At 30.6% G+C, this 21,155-nt stretch overlaps 1 protein-coding gene across 1 annotated transcript in view; it reads right to left on the reverse strand.

The window, feature by feature from the left end:
* LOC128987333 (limbic system-associated membrane protein-like) overlaps positions 1-6,544 on the reverse strand; it is a 96,133-nt gene extending 89,589 nt beyond the window's left edge. The window contains exon 1 of the mRNA XM_054408122.1: positions 6,433-6,544. Coding sequence (XP_054264097.1) covers positions 6,433-6,469 — 37 coding nt within the window. The 5' untranslated portion in view covers positions 6,470-6,544. The remainder of the gene's footprint in view (positions 1-6,432) is intronic.
* Between the last annotated feature and the right edge of the window lie 14,611 nt (positions 6,545-21,155).

A 21,155-nucleotide genomic window follows, 5' to 3' on the forward strand; every position in this document is an offset into this window, starting at 1 on the left:
AAGGTAAAGAGTGTTTTTGACCATACGTTAATAGTATAGGATGAAATAAATAAATTTGCCAAATGTTATCAATATATATCCGTAAACAAGTAAACTACAGTACCTACAACAGTTTTCATTTTCCATATTCTAAATCAAAAGCGTTAGATTATTTTTATTGAAGTTCAAACGTATTTTTCAACATATTTATTCAGAATAGTTACACTACCTGACCGAATATAAACAAGAATTCAAACCGATTTACAATATCTGCAGTACGTTAGCCATGCATTGTGCAAAATAACCAGGATGCATGATAGTTGATTGTTGAAAAATCACATAGTAAATTGTTAGCTACTGAAATCTTACGAATGTTTTAAGCTTAAAAGAAAACCTACCAGTCTTCCACTATCGAGCTTGTGCAGATTAGAACGCGTTCGTCAAAACCTTCTAAAAACTCTAAACACAACCACAAACTCTGACGTGAATAATTCAATTCTCTTTAAAACAACAAGGAAGATCTTCGCTTTGGCTCTTAGTAACAGTGCATACTTCATCTGTCAGACGAATATTTTATGTTGAAACGTGAAAGAGGGCTTGCAAAAGTGTTTTGTTTGTGTGAATCAAAGTGACACTTCACGTTGTGTACCAAAAATTCAGGGGTATTCAGAGGTGTAGACGTTAAAAATGTTGTTTCAGTTATATATTGTTGTGTTTTTTTTTTTAGCATTTACCTGTAAATAATTCACCTAATTGTGGAAGTAAAAGCACAATTTTCTCCGGAACTGAACGCATTTCACACTATCTTATATAGCCTACGTGAATGTATTCAAATAAGATTACAAAAAATATATAAAACACTTGTTTGATATTATTTTCATCTCAGGCGAAATATTTTCCGATACATTTTATTAGTAAAACCGCATACACGAGCAGAAATTGTATACAACGACTGAATATCATATGAGGTTTGGTAGTTAACCTACTGGATCTTATATGTATGCATGATACACACACAGTATACAGCGATGAACACGTAATCGCTTGTTGTTTTATGGAGTTGCATAAGTTGGCATAAATATGGTAGGTACGCAAAATATATTTTATTTTCCAGATTATTCTTAAACACTTTTTTCAATGATAGAAAATGATTTTTGACTATTTACTAAGCTTTTTTCTATCGGATTTTCCCTTCTTATCTTATAAAAATATGTAATGTATTTCATAGTTTGGTTTGAATAAGCATGTTTATTGTTATTATGATTCACGCATCCTTCGACCTTATCCTATTTAGTTAAATATTGGATTTTTGCTATAAAGGCAAGTCTTTGTTTGTATAACTTTTAATTTTAATTTAATTTTAATTAACCTTTAATTGACTGAAATGTATTTAACTTTTACAATCGACTTACCTCTGTAACAATATAGCCTACAACTATTTCTGTGTTATGATAAATATTAATCAGATTTTTTAAGAAACAAATCTGCTGCTCAAAGTGGGGCCTTAAGTGCCACTATAGTTTAACTATAGTGGCACTTAAGGCACTTATATTTACTTTAAGTAAAGAGAATTTTTAATTGAAACGGGATTCAAACATATTTTTACAGAACATAATTCACTTAATTGCATTAACAGGACAAAAACAAACTTCATATAATGTTAAAGCTGATCATGAATGCAGAGTGAATGTATAATGAACTGGATAATTAGTGTAGATTCGACACTAAGAGTAGAACTATTAAAACTGAATCAATACACTTGTTCAGAGCGAAATTCGAGCACAGCTTCGTTCAGTTAAAAACCAACAAAAAAACTCCCATAGACAAAATACACCATATTGGACCAGCTAAAGACAATTAATTGAAACAATTCAAATCTTAGTTCACTTAACATTACGTGTAGGTATATTCTGTCTTTAAGCATTTATTTTTTCATTAATGTTATTTACAGGGTGATCAACCCAAGGAGGCCACCGTTGGGACATCGAAAACTGCTGGAATTGGAGAAAACATTAAACGAAAGACATTCCTTTATTTTTGTGCCAGTTAAAAATATGAATATAGGTTTTCGAAATTCAGCCCCCATTTTCTAAAATGGAGGCCAACTTTGAAATTCCTTATAGAACGGTCTATATTTTATCATGTTTTCAGATAAAAATGCAATTTAAAAACTTTTTAATTTTCAAAATGTTTTCTATAAACCTACTCGTTTAGGAGCTACAGCCTTTGCAAAAATGACTTACGGTGTAAATTTATCATGTAGCTCCTAAACAAGATAAGAGTTTAGAGCAAAAAATGCGAAAAATAAATAAGTCTTAAAATTGCATCTTAATTCCAAATAGACTATAAAATACAGTTTACGCCACACTACATTATTTTGACGAACTTCCCACGCAAGGATTTAGTCCAGAAAACAGCTGTTTGCCGCCAGCTTATTCAAATGAGGTTTCATTGCGTAATACTGTTCTGCAATGAGTTTTGCCGGACACCAATCAGCTGATTATACTGTATTTGCGTGGCAATTAGTGGTTATAAACAAAAACATAACCTCTCTCAGAGGTTATGACTAGTGATTTTTAGTCCTTTAGTTGGTGGAAATATATAAGGATTTGTACGGATTAAGTAGTATGGCGTAAACTATCGTACATAACTCGTCCAAAATGTGTGTACCGGATTCGTATGGTAATCCCGTACTCGACTTCGTCTCGCACGGGAACGACCACACTCGTCCGGTAAACACTTATTTTCAGGACTAGTAACGTAATATACTATTTTAAGTTTACTGCCATTTTGGCAGTAGCTATAACAGTATAGTATGACGTAATAGTATATTACGTTACTAGTCCTGAAAATAAGTGTTTACCGGACGAGTGTGGTCGTTCCCGTGCGAGACGAAGTCGAGTACGGGATTACCATACGAGTCCGGTACACACATTTTGGACGAGTTACGTACGATAGTTTACGCCATACTACTAAATCCGTACAAATCCTTATATATTTCCACCAACTAAAGGACTAAAAATCACTAGTCATAACCTCTAAGAGAGGTTATGTTTTTGTTTATAACCACTCACTGCCACCTAAATACAGTATAATCAGCTGATTGGTGTCCGGCAAAACTCATTGCAGCACAGTAGTACGCAATGAAACCCCATTTGAATAAGCTGGCGGCAAACAGCTGTTTTCTGGACTAAATCCTTGCGTGGGAAGTTCGTCAAAATAATGTAGTGTGGCGTAAAAGGTTTTACAATAGGGTTAGAATTTTCCTTTTTTACAATATACAAATTGAAAGAAGTTACTTGTTCTATACGAACACTATAACAGGCAAAATATATCTCTTCTTATGGGGTTCATTGAATACGTTAAACATAATTACAAAGAACCGAACATTTGATACCCCCCCCCCCCCACCGTTTCTCCATTGACACAGAACATGGTCCCGCGGCGTACAGGAGCATCACCAGCGTGTGGTGTGATGTGATATCATCTATTACAGTAATTGGTCCTTCCCACGTTGACTACGGGCCCGACTCTTGTGTCTTCTAAATATAACACAGGACAGGGAACAGTTTTAATTCCACTACATCTAAGCAACCAAATGTTTGACCAAGAATATCTACATGACTGTAAATAGGGTAGAAAGTCAATTTTTTTTTCGCTGTGAAATTAATAATTACTATATTTCCCATATGGGTGTCGGTGCGTTCTATGGTGTATTTTTTGCCTAGAAGACTAGAGTTGGAATCAGGTTAAATACAATTAGCGTAAATGTGACATAAATGTGAACTAGATGTTCGGAGCCAACTTGAATAACAAGCGATTTATTGTTAGTGGTCAATTTGTTTTTGTTTCATCCCTGTTGAACTCCAACTCTAGTTAAATCTGTGAAGTAAAAAAAACCTAATAGTAAACATACAACCACTTACAACTGTCTACAAAATTGTTAATTTAACTTTTGTGTTTGTAAAATAAAATAAAAAGATTAATAAATTTGTAAAACTTAAATCACAGCGCGCTCATAAACTATGAAGTAAGAAGGTAAATATTGTTTAGACTTTAGTAGGCATATGCTACCATTTATCCAACTATTTGCGAATCTGTACACAATAAACGTTATTCGGAATTTTCAAAAGAAAATAAATACGTACCCTAACTACTAATGTAACGTGATCTGCGAAGTGATTCCACAGTTTAACCGCACGTAAACCGGTTAATCTCCGGTGGATGTAGCTATTGAACGCTGTGTTGCGGTAAAAACCACTCAGTCAGCCTCGCTAGGGAAGATTTAGGTGTACCGCAGCGTTGATAGTTTTGCTCGCTACGAGTTGCTTGTTTAACGAGGCTATAAATAATCTATTACACGGTTAAAGCTTGTACTTAAGCGTAACCTACAAAGCTTAGCTTTAATTCAGATATCAGTTGAAGGATTAAAGTTTAGTATTCTCCACAACTAGATTTAAATGAAATAGAGTTTTTGTTTTACGTTATAAGAAGAAAACTGCAAAAACCTTTGCGTAGTTTATTACAGATAAGATGAATTTGAACCTATGTTACTAATTTCTGGAGTTTATGATTACAAGTTATCGCACAATAAAAAATAAAAATAAACAATAAAAAATGAAACCGAGTCAACAGGTATAAGTAGTGTGGTTTTGACATTTTCCACTTTTACTGTTTTGTCAAAATTTACGTTTCTCCCTCTTATGTCACACAGTTTCATTTATTAAGTGTTTTGCATGGTGTGCATTATCAAGCTTTGAGTCTGGATAAAACCAGACATCCTCTCTCCTTTTTTAATTTGGAAAAGCTTTAACCATAGTAAAATTACATACATAATTAGTTCTAGGCAATTTTATCAAAATAAACATGTCTTCTCCATGCACCAACAAACCTGAAGTACTAGCTACACTAATTTCATTTGTAATAGAAATGGTATCACGTAAATCATTCTTTTCCCATGACTTAGTTATAGAAAATGAGAAAACTTCTGAAATAATTTCGCAGTTTTGTCGTGACTTGGGCGATTCAATTCATACACTAGAATGATAGGTATAATGTCAAACTAACACTGTTGCCTTTCTAACTATAACATTGTAATTATTAACTTTTTTAGAGAACAAACACATTTTAATGATTGCAATATAGTTTCGGCACATACTTACCAGTATTTTAGAGCACACTAAACCTAAATTTATAAGTACAATGTGGAGTTAACCAAACGAAAATACAAATACCTTGACGAAATTAAAACTAATTATGCATGAGTATTGTTATATAACTTAAACTACTTTTTTGTAATAGTTATTGGGACAGTTAGTGGGATTAAAACGTAATATTCATCATTTATACTATTTTGACATTGAATTAATAAGGTGATTTTATAAAATGTATAAAACTTATTATAATCTAAGAAAAATTGTAAAAGATTACTAGTCGGACATTTTGTAATAGCAGGCTTTTTGTTAATGTTTGCAGCACAGCATATCATACAATAGAAAAGAACAGTATATACGGTACCTTATTTCTTTACTGAAGGGACTTAAGCCACAGTTATAAGGTGTGTGAGTGCGCACGCGTATGTGTAGCCACGATAACTTTTGTTAGGTCCTTAAATCTTAAGGATATTTGACGTTTAAAACACCTTTTTTGGTTAGCAATACCTGCATAATTTGACAAGAAGTATACGTGGAAAAGTGTCATAAACGAATATCAAATTTAACTTTTTAAACTTGTATAAAAAAGAAAAGAAATGTGTTGAAAATAAAATAGCCTCAGTGGTAATACGGTGAAGAAATTATATTTTTGGTCTTCAGGTAGTATATTACCTTTGACTATAAATAAAAAAACTTCTCTATCCAATAGTCAATGATATTAGTAGGAAAATGTAATAAAATTTGAGAAATCTATGAAATACATTCTGTTGCAGTTTGCTTTTTTTCAGCTTACAGTATTTTAGGCTATTCCAGTTTGCTTCATTACATTTTCCCCCTTATCCGTTGTTTCATATTAGACATTTGAAGCTTATTTAAGGAAATATGTGCATTATGTTCTTCATAGAACAAAAATAAGTTCTATTTAAGCCATTCTATACGGATCGTGGATAAAACCTTATTAAATTCAATATTATTTAAAACATAAATAAACACCATTATTTATTCAAATGACAAAAATGTTGCTTTTGGCTGCAGGTTTCCTGTAAGGGACCTATTTTGCTATTCTGACCAACTGATATCTAAAAAAAAAAATATTCTTAACTTATCAAACTGATCTATAAACTTAACTTTTATGATAATAAATTAAAGATTTAATGGTATTAAAATAAATGATTTGGTGGTTACACCTGCATCAGTTAAAAATAAACTGAATCCATGACAATTTTATTAATGTTTACAATATACTACATACCTTTAAATTTACTAAGTTTAAAAGCTTAGAGCAAAAACTGTACACTACCTATAAAGCACAGAAGAATAACCGGTCTCCAATCCATGTTTGTAGAACTTTAAAACTCGTCACAGAACAATCACCACACACAGACACGATGTTCACTCACGGTCGCGTCGCTACTAACTAACTAGTGTCGTCTGCTACCGTGCAGAGCGCTAGTGTCGCATCGATTTATATCACTTTAACAATTGGGTCAACTCTGCCACTCACAACCACATTGTTATTGGTTTTTGGACAAATTTGTAATTAAAATAAATCACACAAGGGTGTTAATCATGGCAGAATGTGGTGTAAAGAAAGTTCGCAGCCAAATTGAGATAATTTAATTATGGTGTAAATCACTAGTTTTCTCACCTTAGGTTGTTTTTCAATTTGCAGAAAGATATTTGTTATCAAATTCCCTTAATGTTATGAGTGAAGTTTTTTTTTTTTGTATGTTGAAAATGTTTGTATTTTTACTTGTTATATTATTTTGATTTTAATCTGCATTAGTTTTTTTTTTGTATAATCCGTTTTTTTGGTAATATTTTTGACAGAGCCCAGCATTGTTTTAGAAGCGGGCGATCTATCACCACATCCTTTCTTAGCTTTTACTTTACTTACTTGTTACTTGTTGTGCAGCACAGCATTTTGTAGCTCACGCTGTCCTTCCGCCCCAGCTCCCACAACGTTGGTGCAGTCACCGACTTGAAGTCCCCTGGTCGCTATGGCCGCCTGTATCCCCATATCCTAACTGCGTCGGGGTCGTCCTCCCTTTTTCTTCCAGGGAGGAACCCATTCCAGAGCTTGTCCTGGGATTCGGCCATCCTCCATACGATTGACATGGCCAAACCAAACTAACGGTCTCTTTTCCACTTCCTCTAATATGTCTCTGAGAACTCTTCTTATATTTTCGCTCCTCACTCTAAAATCTTGTATTCCTACAACTCCTCCTAAACACATACATTTTTGTAGCCAATGAGCTATCCCACGTCCCTTTAACTCAAATACCAAACTTCTTACCAACACAGCACACAATCAGGGGTTTACTATAACAACGCTGGGTTTAAATGCTTTCAAGTTACCCTCTCAGTTTTTATTCTCAGCATGCATTCTTTCTTCAGAACAACAATAACATAATACAATTGTTCACACGTACGTACAATTATTAGAACATGTAAGCATACTTAAATATACAGATTAAGCTATGATTTTGTTTACTAATACACACTAATAATAATAATAACTATCACCAGATAAAAATAATTATTTATATTATAATTGCAATAAGCACAATTAATTCTCAGTTAAGTTCTGATAAAATTCATGGTATGAATCATACTTCATTAGTTAACCTATTTTCTGTTTGCAAAAAATATATCTGACGATTTCAATTACTGAATCGAAGAGTTTAATTAAAGTCTGAATAAACTTTGTGCAACTTAAACGGAATGATTGAGAATAAGAGTTCTTGTCTTTGAAAAGGTTTCCCGTTCAATTACTTTGCTTTGTATAAATCAAAGATTGTATAAATAAAGTTTGGTATTACGTCTATGGTATTACTGGGGTTCTAAAATAAAAAATTAAGTTTTATGATTGGAGTGGGTTTGCGGATTCCGTTTAGTAACACGGATTAGTATAGTAATATTCATTGTGTTCTTACGTACTATAAATGTTTGTACTTGAAAGTTTTGTAGTGCAGCATCCACAAACGTTAGGGAAATCTTGCGGGTAAAAGGTATAACTTTACAACTGGGGAAAGTTTTTTTTTTCATTGTTTTGGTCAGTTATGTCTAAATTAGTTTTACATGTTACCCATATATAAAATGACTACCATATTAATCGGTGTAACTCTATTCAAACTATGAATTTTCCAAATATTTAAAGCCTTGTATGAGTCTTTAAAAACCACCCTCCCCTTTAATGAAAGAACACATGTTACCAATTGCCAAATACGATCGGTATTCTTAGATGATTTTAACACATTATAATGGTTTCCAAGAATTACATTGGATATGAACGTATAGTTAAATAATTACACGTGAGAACAACGCAAACCTCATTAAACCACTTAAGAAAATTCAGGAATTGCTTAAATGTTAATGTAAATTGTAAACTCGTTATTCACACCTTCAGATACATGTCACCAGACGACCCTGAAAATCTAATATTTTTTTAAAAGGTACATACCGACTACAGATACGTATGCTACCCCAAAGCAGTGCCATATATCAACAGTCTAGGGTGGACAAAATGTTCATATAACTAATTGAGACCACAATAATTGTAATGTTAAATGGTTTTTACATTCCCCCGTTTTAAATTAAATATTTAGTTTGTTTTCCAAGAACTTAAATACAAGCATTTATTACTATTATCAAAGTTTATACATCTATTTGTAATTATTTTTGAATGAAAATTGAATACGATACAGGCGTTCCAGTTACATGAAATGAAAAAGTCCCAGGGGAAATCAATATGATTAAACACTCTCATTCAGCGCACTACGATTGAGAGTAGTTAATAATTATTCAAGTGTAGTATATCAACAACCTACATTTAAACGATCTCTAGTTTTTTTTTTTATTGTGTCCAGGCTTTCACGGATAGCCTAACCACTGTTGCATAGGTTTGGTCCAAAGCATTTCACTTCTGGCATCTTCACTTCTGGGCCAAGACTGCTTACAAAATAACCACTTTGGTTTACTCACAACTGGCCAGTATCTATCTTATGCACTTTTATGGCAGTAAATAGGTCTGTTTGATCGATATCTTAAAAGAAGATTTTTCACCATTAGATCTTGTATGTGCGCTGGTTTCTTTGTTTGAGAAAGACCTACCGTGTGCAACTACTTGAGTGGGTTGAGTGTTTTTTTCGTTTTCCCCCAAGCATGGGCTGTAAGAAATTGGCTCCTCTCCCACCGTTATTTTTAGGTCTTCTTTGATGTTTTAGTAATTGATTAACTTAAGCTTTCGTTTCTTTTGTTAGTACTTTTTCATTCGAAGTTTCTTCTTTGTTAGTTTTGCGACTATTTTCTTCCAACTTGTCCAAGGCCGAGCCAGCGCCATTGACGCAAGCTTGAGGCTAATCTTCCGACGCGTCATTTATGATTCTGTTACGGAATTTTTTTTTTTTATTGAGCCGGCGATTTTCCCCAATTGTTACCAAGCTCTCACACTTAAATGTTTTCTTTTATTTCACATAAGCAGTCAAAACCCACTCCGACAATTTTGTTCTCAACAAACTCGTCAATCTCCTTATCGCCGTCATTGCAAAACTATTTGACATGGTCGGCTGCATCGACTATTTTTTAATCTCTTCACTTAAATCTAGATCTTATCTTAGATACTATGATACCAACTTGCGCATTTTCCATCAAAGCCAAGATAATTTAGTTTGTTATCCACAATTTTGAGACTGCACTTGGGACATTTGATTTCCCTTTCTTTCGCTTTGTGTTTCGTCATTTTTACATTCGTAACTCATGTAAAATATACCGATTATTTTATGCAAAATAACATTTAAATTTGTCTTGGGATTAGGATTACATTTATAACATGGATAAACAATTGTATTACACACATTTAACAACTTATAAACATAAATATCTCGATTTCAACTATTAAATTACCTTTTCAACGGACTAAAATAACACTGACTAGTACGCGTCAGCCATCTTGGCTTCTCCACCTGGTAACGCAGCTCTTTGTTGTGCAACACCCACCTAAATTTAATTTTAGTAACATTTTTATCTGGATTCACTCATAAATAATTAAAACCGTGTTTAAAGCTGTTTTTATCATCCTGAAAGTAATTAAAAACCATTTATTGTATTCACTGTATTGTATTCATATCTTTATAAATAATTATATCTATATAAAACTGCACTGCCTTAAAAAAAATTATGAAATATCTAACGTGATAATAACTTTATTTGCTGAAATCAATGTGTTATGTGGATTATTAAGGATTGCTTATTTATATTTCTAGGAAATATGGGATTGACAATAGGATTTTTAGATAAATCTTCCGTGTTACGACACTCTCAAGCTTACTTCTTAACTTAATACATAACTTAACTAGCAAAGATTCCAACAAATAGTTTACAGTTTTGAGTTCCACAACAGGCTTTGCAAAACAATATTAAAACGCAGATTTTAATGTATTCACTGGGAACTTTCTAAAAATCTACTTTTGGAAGTAATAGATTTTAGAGTCAGTAGCTCATTAAAGAACCTCTAAGCCTAACCAAACATTATCATAAGTACTTCGTCAGAGAAAACTTTGTTTGCTTACTTTTGCCTTATCCATCACAGGTTTATTACGTCTTAAGGCTCCTTGAGTAGTGTTATATTAAACGATGAGCTTGCTGTTCAGTGATTGTTAATATCCTGGTACAGATAAGTGGTAAATGAAGTAGTTACGATTGAAATCATGCATTATGGTCATTATATAATATATTTTGGGGTCTCAGATGTTTTTATATTTATTTAAGTTGGAATCAACCTGCCCCTTTAAATGCCCAAAATATCAAAAATATTACATAACAAAGTGTTAAATTAAAGGACTAAATTATTTAAACTAAATTTCTTTAGTACTAGAAAACCATAACAATGACCTGACTACAAACTTCTTAAAATACTCTAGCTTTAAAACTCCTAAACAAATTAGAAGATTATATAACAACAGTGGTAATATAATCATACCAGGGAAAGGTGATTTTTTATATCATTCATACCCAACTAGAGTAGATAAAACACACTAAAAATCCCCCTACTGTTAGTTCCAGACAACTGTAGTTGGCTGGATAAATCATTAATTTATTAAAGAATTAACTATTAATTCAGAATAAAACGAGTAAATATGTACATGGAATTAAAACTACTATGGACTTAACATCTTATTTCCTAAAAAATCCCAAAAACCAACACGACTAGCCTTAGTAAACAAATATTTACCTTGGAATATTTTATGAAAGCATTGCTCTTTATGTTTTTTTTTTTTTATGTTGCCAAGTTATTTTAAGGTACATTTTTTTGAAGTAACTCGTATGTGCTTTCGGTTTAATGAATTCATAACATACTGCTAATTAGTGTGACATTTTGAAAACACCAGAGATTCATTAGAACCCCCATCCTTTCCACATGTTTACGTGGCCAGATTCTATTTAATTTGTTTTTATACCCTATTCATAAACTTGAAAATTGAAAGCATGACTGTATTACATTATAATTTACAAGATACGCTCTTTTATGACAATAATCGTAAAAAAGCTAAAGGAAAAGTGTTTGGGTTATTGGAAAAGAATATTTATTACATGTTTTTGTTCGCAAGAAAGTCTCCGTGTCTTATATTTTTACAGAGTCAGTATGCCTAAAAATTGATTTTACATTACTGCTTTTGATTTAAAACGAATTCATTTTTACAAAATAAACTTGGGAATATTATCATTTAAATTGAAATTCCACTAGGCCATTCAAAATAATCCATGACATTTATTTTTGTAGTTAATATAAATTATATTGATCTGAAAATATTGCCATGAAACCTCAATAAAGTCAATCTTACTCATATTGTTCCATAACATTTCATCAGACTTACATATCAGGCAATATTTTAATTTTAAAGCTATAGACTTACTATTTGCTGCCTTAAACTTACTGCTTACTGTGATTTTTTTTTTTCAAATAAAAATTTAAATTTAATATGGGGTGAATTTTACAAACATTCTACATGATACAGATAATTATTCTAAAAGTTTCGTTTACCGTCTAAATATTAAATAAAACAATAAATTAATTTCCAAGTACATTTGATTTATGCTAGATATTACAAATTATCTAGCCAATCATCCATGTTAGAAAAAAATATTGGGATCTCATACCAGTTGATTACATCAAAATAAAATAAATCATATATCCTTATTTTGATTTTAAAAAGTGACCATATGGTCACATTAAATGAGCAGCACTGCTTTAGGTTAATGTTTGGGTAGCACTATTATGTTATAGCAACAAGCATTCTGTTCATTGTAGCGTGTTAAAAAGGTTTAATAATTAAAGGTATTTAAACAAAGCCCTAATACACCTCCCACATATACAGAGATATAGTAGGATATGGAAAGTTTTTTATATATTCTGTATTGACAAAATGGACATCAAACCTTTGTTTTAAAATATTCATATAAAAGGTGTGGCATAAAGAATTGCATAATTACTTTTAGTATGATCTATTATCTAATAATGAAACCAATAATATAATATCAGACTAAACTAATATAAAATAAAAATGATTTCTATCAAAACATTACCACATGGGTGAATACAAAAAATTAAAAATTAAGCACATCCTTACCAATAATAATATAAAATAAGTACAAGTAATAAAAGTAGCTAATGAAACTAATTTAAAATTTGGATGACTTTAGTCCAAAAACATCGCAAAATAAGAAAATTAAACATATTATACATATACATATTTCCCTAAAAATGTTTGTCAGAAATCTGCGGTATAGGTTTTCAAACATCATAAATCGTTGCATATTTCAGACGAGAATGACAAAAGGTATGGAAACCACACGTGTTTCGTTTAGGAGGTTATTTAAATTCTCAACTGTCACAACTCACCTGCCCCAATATTGTAGTTAGCGTGTGAAATATACAATATCTTTTAAAAACTATTATAAATTAGTTGAAGAATATATAAAACACAGGGGCTTATCAACTGTATTGAACAAAAACCATTACGAAACATTAACAGTTTTGTATAGACATTTTATCTGTAAATAACTGTGGAGGTGAATCCTCCTTAATATAACTCTATTGCCCTTCGTTGTAACGACCCCATAATTATCACTGGTTATTATTGATTGGCAGTTAACCTAAAAAATCTTAAAACTTAACAATGTGATATTTTACAATTAAAAACTTCAAAAAAGAGAAACCGATATGTTTTCAATTTATTTTATTTATTTAAAAAATAATTAAGATTTCCTAATAAGGGTAAGGCGAATTGTTCTATCATCAATAAAATATAACTTTTCAAGTCTCTAATATGTAAGGTGACTCTATAGACTATTTATATTAACCAAACTGATTAATACCAACTAAAACCTCCCAAGAAAAGTTGGAATAAATAAATATAGGCATATACTTTTACAGAAGGGTGAAGTTTTAGGTAGTGTATCGACGTGTCTTTGTTTCGAAATACAATATATGTTCATCAAATTGGATCGATCTGCTAGATAGAAGGATCAATACAGTTTACACTGTACAAAACGAGATCACTATTCACCAGGTTTGCCAACACAAAGCAAACAAACTTCTCTTTTGTACTGAATATGAATAGAATGTATCGGATTATGTTCTTTAACGGATCGTTTATTCGAGTTTAAAAATTCTTTACAGAAGCGTTTTCTTTCTCAAACTTGTTATTTTACTACACTTAAAAGGATTTCACACACCAACGAGAATGAAACTTGTACTAAATTAATAAAATGTACAACTCTAACACACCCGACCTAAACCAAAGTCGTGCGTACAGTTAGTATTTAAGATTTTGAATACAAGTAAACTTACAATAAAAGGGCGATTAGGAAATAATAGAGTTATATTAAAATAATAGTCGAAAGGATTTTTACTAACCTAATTGCACTATAATGTCACTGTACACATAATAGCATTAGTTCATAAAAATGTATTCTTAAAATCCTTGAACTCTACATTTTAAATAGGTTAACTGTAAACATGTAATTTATTAATATGAAAAAGTACATTTATGGTTCATGAGAATATAAAACAAACCCCAATTTCAAACACAATTACTAATTAATTATATAACGAAATATAGATTAGTTTTTTAAACCAATTCAAAACATAATAAAAAGTTCGCTAAGTGTGTCGAGTACTATTAAAATACAGTAATGTTCCACCTTATTCCGTACTACAATACCAAATTGGAAAATAACAAGGTTTTATTTACTCCCAATAGGAGTAAAGGTGATGGTTTACAATTGATTCAAATTTAGACCAAGCGAATTGATTCTGTTTCACAAGATTCTTACAATTGTAGTATACTGTATTTACAAAAATCTATAAAATAATAACTATTTTCCTGCTTTTACATATAGCATAGAATAATGTTTAAATGCAAAATTAAAATTACTTTAGTATGGGTATGTTTGGAATATGTTATATTGTGCTTTAATTATACTTTGTTAATGGATTTTTTAGAGGAGTTTATCCTCTTTAACTTTAAAATGGATACTTATAGATATTCACTTGTATTTCTTCAAAATGTATAGTTTTGTTGGTAATGTTCATATCATATTCATATGATATTAATAATTGTTCTTTATTTGTATTTTTATTGTTGTTTATTTATTTTTTGATTCAGTTTGTCTTGAGTTGTGATGAAGATAGTTTTATGATATTTCAATATTAAATTTTATTTATATAAAATTTTTGTTACTTTATATAAGTAGAGCTACTAACAGTTAAATGATTCTTTATACTATAAGTATTTAATTAAAACATAAAATGTAAAATGTGTGTGTGGTAATTTAAATGTAACTTTATCCAGATTTGATATCTTTTTACAGTTAATTTTGAATCAGTCTATTTAACAGCGTGGTTTTTAAAGTAATCCAAATTTAATATGAGTACTGCAGTGGCATTGCAGTGGGAAAGTTATTACAGAATCTGCCGGCTCAGTGTGTCACCGTGGCGCCCTAGTGTATTTATCTATATAATCTTTATGTATAAGCTGCTATGTGGAACAAATATGAGTTATACCTTAAAAAAGTCTAAAACAGAAACCGAAGTCTGTAAGTCCGTGAAATATGGATAAGACATCATTATAGCAGACGATATACAAATTTAGCTTTATGGCATAAGTTACGTAATAGCTCAAACAATGAAACCTATAATGGGTGAAATTGAAAAGAAATCCATGAAATATCGAAAGTAAATGCACTGCTTGATAAAACAATTGCATTTTTTATGTATTTTCCAACTTAATATCATTGATAAAAACATAACACCATACAATAATGTGTGATCATCATACTGCCACACAAATAAAATATACACATAATTTCTATTAATGGATTTGCTGATAATTTCAGCACATTGTTTCAACTAAGTCTAAATAGTATGTGTAAAATCGCTGTCTGTGTCTCTCAATGAAAAAAAAATGTTTTTTTTTACCTGCATAGGGATCTTACCCTACCATGAAGGAAAGCAATATAAAAAACAGAGTTGATTACATCAAATTTACAAAACATTTTAACTAATTAAATACATTTGCTAAAAAACTCTTGGTAAGCCTGTATCGTTGATTATATGCAATGTTCAATATTTTGTAAAATAATTAACGAAGGATAACTAAATACTACTAATTTCTAAGTTGCAACTTCAATCAATAATATAAATACTAGATGAGGCAATCTAAATTATAATAAAGAATGTTTCCATTTCCTTTGTCTGAATATAAATTGGAAGACTAAGTTGTTTTCATATTACCATCATATACTAAGAATCGCAGTTTGTCTGTATCCTGGTGTTTTGAATTTGTGCAGTTTTTCTCAATTTTTTTTATTTTCACGAATGTATTTGAATAATCCTCTCGTATTTTATATCTTATATACTACTGTCATTGATTCAGTATTTTATTTCTTGTAAATAACAAATTAATAAAGTTATTAAAATTTGTAAAATTTTATTGTAAAATTTAAAACAAACGCTTGGTTTTAGGTAAGCTTTATTTAAAAGAATTATACATTTTCTATCGTAAATTAAATTTTAACTATATTATGAATTTAAAAGATAATTTGTAATCGAAAACGATATCCACCTTCGTAAAAACTACACATAAATAATATCAATGAATGTATTCAATGTAATTTTGAAAAACTAGTAACTACGTGCTAAAGCATAGAATTCAGTAACTTACATATTGCTTTTATCGTTCACGGTTTAAATGTGAAAATACTTATTTCCTAGGGTTAAATAAAAGCCAGCCAGACCATTATGTGGTAGATGTTATCTCGTTGCCCAGATTTACAGGCCAAGTTAAAGAAGCTTATTGCTTTGTAACTCTTAGTAATCAGAATACAACCAAATATCCTTAGGTTTAACGAAGAACATAAATCTATAAAAACCATATATTACATAATGATTGTATGTATAAATTTAGAGTGTAAAATTACTGCTTTCTAGTATCATAAAGGTTAATTCATGAAAAAAAAATCTTTTTGGGCATTTCGTTGGATGCATCAGATCAAATAGTATAATGAAAAATACAATACAAACACTGAAACAAATACTGAAAAATTTATTGTATACTAGATAGCAATATATTTATTAAAACCACTTCAGGCCATAGAAAAATAGCTTTAACAAAATATTTAGAAAATTAAAAAAATTAGAAAAATATTTAGAAAATCCAGAAAACCCAATTCGATTATAAGTATCCTCTGTAGTGTTGTATATTTTAATTGTAACTTGATAATAATGATATAAAACTTAAACCTTTAACTTTTACTATTATACTTGTCATAATTCATATTACAAGCTTTTATGTAAATAAACTAATTTTGTGAGACAAATTTTGTGAAATCGAATGTAGTTAGTTTTGATTAGGAAAGCTTTCCATACATTTTAGTGTAACTACATTTTAAGAAACAATCCATGACTTCCTTTATTTCTAATCTAATTAGACCCGAATGGAAGATTTCATATTTATGCAGTCTTCAGTCGACAAATTTACATAAACACAACGGCCTCGTGAACTTTTGCCATTTGAATTTAGATGCGCTCAATATAATTTATCATAACTAATTTTTTAACTTTAATACGAGTTATGTTTGATTAAATTGAGATTAAAATATATGTTCCAATCTCAACCATTATATGGTTCCTTAGTATATACTCAAAAAACTGAATTCTATCCTTAATTTGTGTATTCTCCACCTTTCTTTATGATGAAATACCACTTAACAATTTATGTTACATCTTTTTTACATCTAGAATACAATTAGTTATTATAATAATTAAATTGTAATACATAAAGTGGTGGAATGTTAAATAGGTTGTGAAAATCATCCAAGTCAGTAAGATTTATGGAGAATCCATACTGTAAAAGTTGAATTATATAAACATGCAGTTAGTCATGACTCACTTTCAATGTTAATGTACCAAATAGGCCTTATACATTTATGTATATGAGCTATGAACGGTTGTTATAAAATTTATGTTTGGATGAGCGTTATTGTGTTGTGGCATAGCCGTCTTATGTATTTATACCTACTAGAGATGGCTATGGTTATAGTCATAGGCTCCTGTTGATTAAAACGCAAAAGACAGCATTAGGCAACAGTCTTTTTATGAATGATACTTAGTGACACAAAATAACGTATGTTATATTTTATGTTTAAAGGATGCATTTCACCTGATTTTAATTGATTTTGATAATTGTAAAACGTTTATGGGATTTAGCAAATCCCTATAGTTATCACATAAATGCTCTTAATATAAGTAGCTAATCAAACTGATGCAACATTTAGACATGTGTCCTAAACTCTTGCAAAGTAAGTAAATTCAAAGACTTATAAATAATAATCTTCATAAAAAATCTTAGCCGAAATCTGTGATAGAGGTTTTAAAACCTCATGAATTGTTACATATTTCAGACGAGAATGACAAAAGGTATGGAAACCACACGTGTTTCGTTTAAAGGGTTATTTATACCCTCTGCTGTTACAATTCATCCATCACAATACTGTTGTCGGGGTGTGAGATAGACAATATTTTTTTCATGCTATCGAATTTAATAAATAAAACAACGTTACAAAGAACACCTTTTTAACACAATATTTGTAATATTTAGCGGTAGTCATAAAGTATATTAAGCTCTGTATAGAAATAAATTAAAGTTGGGACGTCGAGATTTGAACTGTGAAAAACAAATCATTATGATTATGGTATGTTATTATATATATTATATATGGTACGAATTATAATGGTATGTCTTATATCCTGTATATCCTATTTTGTTAATCGTGGTTTTATATGTTAGTGGTTTTAATTAGTAGTTCTAAAACTTCAGTTTTGCACATAAGAAGGTGCAAGTTAATTGTTTGCCACCCTCATGGTTATTTGAATTTGAAACGTTTTAGGGTGTAATTTTGTTATTAGTGAGCCGATTTTGGTTTTCTTAATGTCAAAGTCTATGTTTCGTCAAGACCTGTAAAATGATACCAAACTTCACTATACTTGTCATTTGAAGATTTTGAGCTACCCCCTATCCCCGCTACCCCTTAGGGCAAGATTTTCAAAGTTGGCCATAATTATTGTAGCCCCTCATATCTAAGTGATAGTGATAAGAAGCCATTTGTTGATCACTAGCGTCTAGATACTCAAAGCAACGAGTCGGCTCACCGGAGCCAAAGTCGTGGTGGGGAGCGGGGAGGAACGATGACGTAATAACTTAGTTCAAACCTTCACCACGGGTAGCACTCTTAGTGGTTAGCTGTCAAGCTGTCTGCTAGCCCTGAAGCGAGTCCGTCCGAATGTGGTAAACCAAATTAAAATGGCAAATAGATTTGTAGCGGTTGGTTGGAATAAACGTTGAACAGAAAATATTAAAGTTGTTCGAAGAATGATTGTTGATGTCATCTTACAATAAGGAATCGTAATTATAGAAATAACAACATATTATATGTTGTTGTATATCTATCTATCTATCTATAGCTGTAAAATAAGTTATTTGCAGGCTATTTTTGAATAATTACTAGTGTCTAAATTCTCAGATTTATCTTACGATTAACATATTTTTAGTAATTGAAGTTATTAGGTTGAAGAACTCATGATAAACCATTCACAGGTTTATATATAGGATACTTCGATGGGTTTATGCTCAAGCTGTTGATTCAAAATATAAAAAAATGATTTAAAATGATTTAAGATTAGATAATCAAAATAGATTCATGAAATCTGGAACTGCTCAAATTGTGTATTATATAAGTCCAAGATAAATGTTGAAATTAATTCTACGATGTAGGCTACTTTACCAACCGAGAGCCAAAATTTAGTGTCACATCACATTTTATAACATACAGATTAAAGCTATCCTATATTGACCATGATGAGCTCAGACCTCATATTAATTATTAATTAAATCATAGAAGATACCAATTAATTCTTTTAGACTGATAGAGAAATCAGTAAAAAGTAAAGCTGGAAGTAAGTGATGACGTCATCGTTCCAGCTAAGAGCGCTACCCACGGTGAAGGTTTGGATTAAGTAATGACGTCATCGTTCCTCCCAGCTCCCCACCACGACTGTTGCTCCGGTGAGCCGACTCGTTGCTCTGAGTGAGTATTTAGACGCTAGTTTTGTTGATCTGGCCCAGAAGGTGCCGCTACAGAAGATAGTCAAGCGGCTTAGAAGACGGTGAATACTCTTATTAATAGCTCCTTGCTACTTGTCCTTGTACAAATCTTTCATGAATGCTTAAACTTAAATGAGTGCTTAAATGCTTGACTTGAATGCTTAAAGCAAAATGTCTAATCTAAAATCTATGGTATAGGGGGAGAAAGTAAAAATTAGAGCGAGTACCAACAACTCTTATTTACAAGTCTTGTATACTTCATTGAAAAAAAGTATAACTTTGAGATGCTTTATGGTAGAAATTAAAACATACTTTAGCTTTTTTATGATTTCAAACAATAGAATGTCAGGTATTATTGTTTGACCCTTATAAATGGGTTTGCACCTTAAACACTAGATAATCGTTAAAACCAATTTAAATTCTAAGAACATTTATTTTAATAATAATACACTTATTTTATTAAAGGTAATTAATAAATGCTGCGTATTTTACCAGTGAAACAAAGAAAAATATATTAAAATTTTATAAGCTACTTAAAATATCTCGTGTATGATTAATTAGTTACTAATAATTGTTAAATTCAAGATGAGATTAAAATGAATAAATTATAGGTATTTTAATTTTGTTTTGTTAAAAACTAAATAAATTAACAAAACAGAAACTCGTAGGAATGTTTCTGAACACGAATAAAATCATAAATTAAGTTTAATTGCAATATGTAAACAAACTTAATGTTTGTGAAATAAACCCTTTATTTTCAATATTTTTGACTTTAAAAGAATCATTTTCTTACAATTCCCAAAAATTCAGAAATCACTCTATATTACTCTGAAAAAGATCAAATATAACCTCATTGAGTCCGTGATAAATTTATTATATACATTTCTTTACTAATTCGTACAGATTATATAAAAAAGAACAAATAGAAGTAATTGAACCATTGTGTTTTATTCTGAGTTATAATATTGTTCTTTCAAATATAACAATCAACAAAGAATGGTAATATGTAGGTTTGATCGGTAAAAACGAAATTTTTATTCAACAGAGTAGCTAACAGAAAGCAAACAAACTTTTCTGTTGTACAACACACAAGTTGAATGTAACGGATTATGCTTTTTCGACAAATTGTTTGCGCGAGTTTAAATCGATCCTTTAAGTGAATCATTTAATGTATCGTTTACTCGGCCATGCTGTTTTATGGCATTGGAATGGATTTTAAAATGTTCAATGAAGAAATAGAATTATACTTGGACTCTTTTAAATGAATCCAAGATAAACCACACAAAAACCCCTATTTAAAACCTTAATCATCGGTCTTTTTCAAGTTCCCTGCCTATGCTTATGGGTAAAAAACACTTTT

This window comes from Macrosteles quadrilineatus, unplaced genomic scaffold, assembly GCF_028750875.1.
Source record: "Macrosteles quadrilineatus isolate MER2022 unplaced genomic scaffold, UCM_ALF_1.0 Scaffold_2__2_contigs__length_208266976, whole genome shotgun sequence".
In the NCBI taxonomy this organism is placed as follows: domain Eukaryota; kingdom Metazoa; phylum Arthropoda; class Insecta; order Hemiptera; family Cicadellidae; genus Macrosteles; species Macrosteles quadrilineatus.